The sequence below is a fragment of the Camelina sativa genome, chromosome 3 (genome assembly GCF_000633955.1).
Source record: "Camelina sativa cultivar DH55 chromosome 3, Cs, whole genome shotgun sequence".
In the NCBI taxonomy this organism is placed as follows: domain Eukaryota; kingdom Viridiplantae; phylum Streptophyta; class Magnoliopsida; order Brassicales; family Brassicaceae; genus Camelina; species Camelina sativa.
The window spans coordinates 27,654,155-27,660,433 of record NC_025687.1 but is presented as its reverse complement, the minus strand read 5'-3'; the positions used below and the strand labels follow the sequence as shown (position 1 = coordinate 27,660,433).

At 37.7% G+C, this 6,279-nt stretch overlaps 2 protein-coding genes, 1 long non-coding RNA gene and 1 pseudogene across 7 annotated transcripts in view; 1 reads left to right on the top strand and 3 right to left on the bottom strand.

Moving 5' to 3' along the window:
- LOC104779364 (eukaryotic initiation factor 4A-2-like) overlaps positions 1-1,462 on the bottom strand; it is a 10,990-nt gene extending 9,528 nt beyond the window's left edge. The window contains exons 1-4 of the mRNA XM_010503715.2: positions 1,280-1,462; positions 708-776; positions 520-623; positions 5-418 (exon numbers count right to left, since the gene is read on the bottom strand). Coding sequence (XP_010502017.1) covers positions 5-418; positions 520-623; positions 708-775 — 586 coding nt within the window. The 5' untranslated portion in view covers position 776; positions 1,280-1,462. The remainder of the gene's footprint in view (positions 1-4; positions 419-519; positions 624-707; positions 777-1,279) is intronic.
- LOC104778368 lies at positions 1,847-4,518 on the bottom strand (annotated as a pseudogene).
- On the top strand, positions 2,636-3,005 carry LOC104778367. Its single transcript, XR_766428.2, has 2 exons — positions 2,636-2,736; positions 2,888-3,005. It is a non-coding gene; the product is annotated as an uncharacterized LOC104778367 (long non-coding RNA).
- Positions 4,833-6,279, bottom strand: part of LOC104778365 (DNA-directed RNA polymerases II, IV and V subunit 8B) — a 1,880-nt gene continuing 433 nt past the window's right edge. For 3 of the 5 annotated variants that reach the window (XM_010502798.2, XM_010502799.2, XM_010502796.2), the window contains exons 2-5: positions 6,049-6,127; positions 5,650-5,807; positions 5,237-5,328; positions 4,833-5,118 (exon numbers count right to left, since the gene is read on the bottom strand). In XM_010502798.2, the coding sequence (XP_010501100.1) occupies positions 5,007-5,118; positions 5,237-5,328; positions 5,650-5,807; positions 6,049-6,127 (441 nt within the window). In that variant the 3' untranslated portion in view covers positions 4,833-5,006. Of the gene's footprint in view, positions 5,119-5,236; positions 5,329-5,649; positions 5,808-6,048; positions 6,133-6,256; positions 6,274-6,279 lie in introns of those variants that run through there. The other 2 variants (XM_010502800.2, XM_019243986.1) reach the window with 2 other exon arrangements.

Here is a 6,279-nt window from a genome sequence, read left to right as displayed (position 1 = left end):
CCACGGGAGAGCATCTCATCAGCTTCATCAAGGACAAACATCTTGATGGAGTCAGCGCGAAGAGATTGTCTTCGAAGCATGTCAAACACACGACCAGGAGTTCCAACGACGACATGAACACCAGCCTGGAGAATGCGCTGATCCTCACGGACGCTGGTTCCACCAACACAGGCATGAACCTTGACGCCAATGTAGTCACCAAGGGCACGCATGACCTTCTCAATCTGCTGAGCAAGCTCTCGGGTAGGAGCCAAAACGAGAGCCTGGCACTGGACAAGGGTATAGTCAAGCTGCTGCAAGACGCCAGAGCAGAAAGTGGCGGTCTTTCCAGTACCAGACTGTGCCTGCTGGATCACATCAAGACCCTTGCAAAAGGGTACAATTCCTCTTTGCTGAATAGCAGAAGGCTTTTCAAAACCTAGAAAAAAAATATCCAGATGAGATGAAATTTATAGGAATCCCAACATAAACACACACAAACAAAAATATTGTTTCTATAGTTGTTTGTTCCTCACTTACCGTAAGCATAGATACCCCTAAGAAGATTCTCTTGCAAACCCATGGCATCAAAGCTCTCATGGACCTCATCATATGAGGTGAAGAACTCATCCTGTCCATCGAGGCTGCACCCAAAGAAAAATCAAGATTAGCAAATACGAAAAAATCAAATCAAACCTGAATATTGAAATAATATATAGATGACTTACACTTCATTAAGCCTCTGGTCAAACTGACGCGTATCAAACTGTGTACCTTCCGGTGCTGTTCCTGCCATACTACAACAAACAATACACAAAAGAGATAAAGTGTTAGACCCCAAAAATAGCTAAAGATAAATTGAACAAGCCATCCATAGAGTTGTAAGAAAAGCAAGAATGTAACAGAATAGCCAAACTCGAAGTCCATAAAGAGAGGAACAAAAGCATTAATATCTGAATTTATTAGATGTCAGGAGAGAAATATAGGTATACGGTTCATCCAATATCCATAGATACCATTCAAAAAAATATCTACCTCTCCAGAAAAGCATATAATAATAATAATAAACATTAAGTATCAAACAATCCAAAAGCTTAACCTGCAAAATCAAATCGAGTGAAATAAAGGGTTTGAGCAACTAGTTGAATCACAGATTTACAAGCATCAAAATTTAAAACTTTGAAATCGACCCAGATGGAATCGAAGCAAATCGCAAAGTGATCCAATCGTCTCATCTAAACACAAAAGGAACAAATAACAGAGAAGAAGAAGAAGAAGAAGAACAGAGAGAATTACAAACCTGGAGCTTAAGTAGTTGAATGAAAGATGAAAGCTTTGAGAGCAAAAGTAAAGGACTTTGTTGTTAGGTAGCTTCTTGAAATCTCGGAAACTCGGATCTGGTTTGTAGAGAGAGATAATAGAGATCGAAAGGATGCAAATAAAAATTTGAGGTAGAGAGAGAGAACCGATACGTGTTACCCACTTTTATACTCCCTTTTTTTTTTTAATTTTATTAATCTCTGTGACCTTTGTTAGGGTTTTCCTTTTCCTTTTTAGAATTGTTCTTTCTTTCCTCACTTTTCTGTTTTTCCAATTTTACCCCTACTTTCCTCTTTCCTAAAATTTTCTCGTGTGGAAAACTGCAAATACTGTTTTATCAATAAACTTATTTCCAACCAATGTCAAAAAGGATTCTGAATCGCAATTGCATACCAACATGTAAAAGAAAATATCAAATCACAAAGTTGTTGTTTTCAAGTAGAAATATGATTACACCATACCAACTTTTTGTCATTGGAAAAAAATAGACCAAAATTTCTTTGTAAAGCTTTATACTTTCCAACACCTTTTGATGCTTTATGACGTAGCAAAGCATTCTCATGACTCAATAGAGAATAGACGAACACATCACTTTCTAGAGAAAACAAAAATCAATTTATACCTATTTTAAATGCTTAACACTTTTTTATGAACAAAAAACATTAGTTCCTCACTACAACTATCTACAAAAACACAACTGGACACGCACACTTAGTTGGTTAGAAAGTCATATGAAATCACTTATCTAAACTGAACCAAACCAGATACTATACGATCGCGTCTACTACCATAGAACAACCTCTTCTCCAAGAGCACCTGCAAGAACCAAAGCAAACGACAGTGATGATCATGATGATTATATGATGTCAATCGATGTGCCAGGTAGGTTTCTTGAGATTACATACATTGTTGGTGGATTTCTAAGCATAACTGAAGCATCGTATTGCTTTCTTCCACCAACTTGTGCATTCGTTTTTCTTCTTCCAATGCCTCTGCTGCTATCAACCTTTTGTTATCTGACTCTGCTAGTTTCATTGCTACAACTTCTGGTGCTATTTCCAACACTTTGCGTTCTAATTCTGACATCTTGTAGCCATCTAATACCTGCATTACACAAGCTCTTCTGATTTTTAATCGAATAATAATAAGCCGAATTTGACACTTACTATGAACGCGTGTCTAATCGATCTTGTTGTAATAGATGATGATGCATCAAATTTCAAATAAATAACTGTGCAGTTAATATAAAGATACCTTTTCCAGCTTGCCTCGAGTAACGAGAATTTTCAGGCACTCACTCAAAAACATCCTAAAGTCTTGTCGCTCCTCGTACCCGACCTGAAGTTGACCAACCGCAGAGAATAACTTTCAACTGAGATCATATCTTTAGATGCTATGATACCGTTAAATTGGATGAGCAACACAAAGTACATAGAAGTAAGATTACGTCAAATTCTTCTGCCAACTCATTGATTCGTTCTGCCACTTTATTTGCTGCTGCATCTATCCCCTGTGTTTCTTTTAGTTTTGTTGATATCACATAAGTATTTGGTAGCTCTGATGGGTTCGTGTAATCTTTTGGATGCAGAATGTGTGTTGGTTTATCAGCTTTCGTTGCGGAGATTTTGTAACGATTTCGTACCTGCATTTGTGAAGTACTTTTTGAGTTTATAGAAACAATATAACACAAATCAAATTTATTATTACTTCATCTTGTCAAATATAGATGAAGGGGTCTGGAGAAAAGTAGACAGGCTTGTGACAAACCGCGCATCAAGGAAAACAAAACTAGTTACCTTTTTGAGTCTGTCTTGAGAAACAAGGATTCTTAATGCTACTCAACAGTTTCTTAATGGTTTTTGGAACCTCATGTCGTTCCTGCAATTGATCAACCACAAAGATTAACGTCCAACTGGAATCAACGTAGATCATATTCTTGGTGTTATGATTGAACATAAATATGAGAGATATGCAAACTATTATTTCAAAAGCTTGAACCACGATACAATGAATGCAGAAGCATGGGTGGGTGAAGGCAAAGGATTCATGATTGGGGTCAAATTTCTAAGGAGGAAACAAGACCCACACTTAGAATTTTTCCTGGGTCTGAATTTGTTGACCATTTCGTAAAGTTGCAGTAACTGAGCGCAACAAAGAGATTCCAACAGGCCAGTTGGTAATGCTATTCAAATGATATCAGAATGTTTGCAGTCTTCATGGTTATGGTAGACTACTCACTACAGATATATATATATATATATCTACGACAACTAATTGTCAGATAACTATCCTAAAAATCTGTATGTTCTATCCGTTGTGACCAGTTACTGACTCACTTCAGACCATTATACACAATCTATCAACTCAGTTCAGGTGACTCTACCAAGAAATTGAGTTAAACTGAGTAATGAATGTCAAAACATAAACCATGAAAACAAATACTTCAATGTGAATATCCGTTTCACCTCGATAAAGCTGAGAATTTCCTTGATATCAGAACCATCCTCATCCTTGATTGTTGATATAGCCTCAAAAACCATTGGAACGTACCTTGCAACAAGATAAAAAGGAGAAGGTGTCAGCAGAAGCTGTTAAACCTAGAGAAAAACACACATAAATCAAAGAACAAGGTAACAAACCTAGTATCATTGCTCATATCTGATGAACTACTTGGAGAAGGCTCGTTGCTAACAACAACACGAGAAGAAGAGGAAACGATTGATTTCTCCAAATTCCCCACACGATTTTTCATATTTCGCCACTTGTCCTTTGGAATTGCGAAACACAAAACCAAACATTGAAGACCAAAATCACGATCCCTAATCTCACAATCGATTTCCATGGATGATTTATTTTTGGGAATTTACGAATATACATACCTTGAGGTTAATGTTAGTGCGATCTAGAAGATGAGGGGCAAACTCTGGATCTTCTATGATATTCGCCCATTTTCCAGAACCGTGCTTGGCTATTCCGGCGACAAGCGCCTCCTCTTCTTCCGCCGTCCATTTATTTTTCCGATGTCCTAGCATCTCTAATCCCTTCGTCGCCTCTCTCTCTCTCTCTCTCTCTCAGTCAAATTTTCTTTCGCTACTGTTAACTCTAGCGACCTCTTAAAATAAGCGTATATACCGAAACACAGTCGTCGTCTTCTTCGTCAGTGCGTCACCGGAGAACAAGTCGGACACCTCCTAATTCCAGTATTCCCGCTTTTCTACCTCCCTTTTTTTTCTTTCTTCAACACAAAATATATAGCATTTAAAAGGCTTCATCATAAAGCTTTTGAATGGGCCTCACCGACAATAAGGCCCACTGTTAAAATCGAATCTTGATCTTCTCGGAATTTTTAGACTAAATCCTGACCGTTCAAACTATACTCTCTCTCATGGTCTCAAAGTATACGATCAGAATCTAAATTACAAATTGGCTACCTTCCATAGCTTAAGAGCTGTGTTTTTCTCTATATGTTCTTGGTCTCAAGTGCTTATTTCCCATAGCTAAAGTTAAGAGCTACGAACACAATTTATGGGAGGAGTCAAATTGTGGAATAGGATGTTAAAACCGTACTGAAGAACTTGGTTTCACAGAAGAGTTGTTTCATGCAAAAAAAATACAAGTTGAAGTAGCAAAGGTAAATTAGATCAAGCTCTCTCTGCTAATTCGGTTTCTATGCGGAATATGCCAGATCATGATCAGGCAATGGCATCTCACAGCTTCCTCATGAGTAGGAAGAGCCTCTGGTCGAGTTCAAAGTGAGAAATGTGAGCTGGATCTCCCTTAAGCAACATCAGAAGGCCGCCAAATGAAACATACAGCTCTCTGGAACACACACAATTTAAAGAAAGAAACCAAAATCTGATAGTTAGATTCTGTAAGTTGAATTGGATATATTTGGATAAACACTGAATTACTTTGATTTCAAGGCTCTAGATCTTACGCTTGTGGAGTTTTGCCGTCACGCTCAGAGATCTTGTAAAGCTTCCCGTGCATGATGTATTCATACTTATCCGCAAGTGTTTTCTTTGCTCCCTATATAATTTATCGAGATGAAAACTCTACATAAGATTTATGAGTCTACATAAGATTAATGAGTAAACAAACATTCTTAATTTTCAAATTTTAGACTTTCAAGGTTTCAAGTCACTAAAGCTTGTTGAAACTCCATATGTTTACTCTTATTCCTGGATAGAAAGGCTTCTCGAATCAGCGAACAGAGTTCTTAAATATCAACCATTAAGCATTCACAGTTATATACTAGCCAAATCCTAATTAGGGTTCACTGTTACCATTCATGAAATTTGGCCAAGCAAACAAACGAGTGTACAAAGAAAAGGCAGTAGACTTTAATACCGGGGTAAAATATCCGGTATCTGGGGTTCCATCGAGATTCAGCGTGGGAGCCATAGCAAGTGTGAACTTATCACCAACAGCCAGTGGATAAACCTCTGTGTTAACATCTAGATGCATAAACATTTCCAAGTTGTGGCTCGTAGCTTCAACGCGAGTAACTGTAACCAAACACAACAAACCCCCACGACACAAATCATTGTAGGTTTCAAAAAGAAAGCAACTCAATTTGAAGACTAAAGACTTTAAAGTTCAGATTTTTCCACAGTAACCCAATCACTCAGACCAAAACAGAAGACCAAAACAGAAAGGATAAAAGAAAGAACTCATTCACCAAAACAGAAACGAGACAGCTACTAAAAAAATCGTCGATTTGAGTGGCGAGGTTAAGAAAGTAAATACCCTTATCGAACTTTTTGCCATCAGGGTCAAGCTTATTGACCACGAAGATATCCTCGAACATAATGATATTGCTCGCCATCTGCATACACGGAAGAGGTCCAAACCCTAAATAAAATTTCAATTCCTTGACAGAAAAAAAAAAAAACACGATTCGAGCACCAAAGGAAACAACAGCTATATGAACAAGAAGCCGAAATCTGAAATCTACCTATAAGAAACCAATCGCAGAGA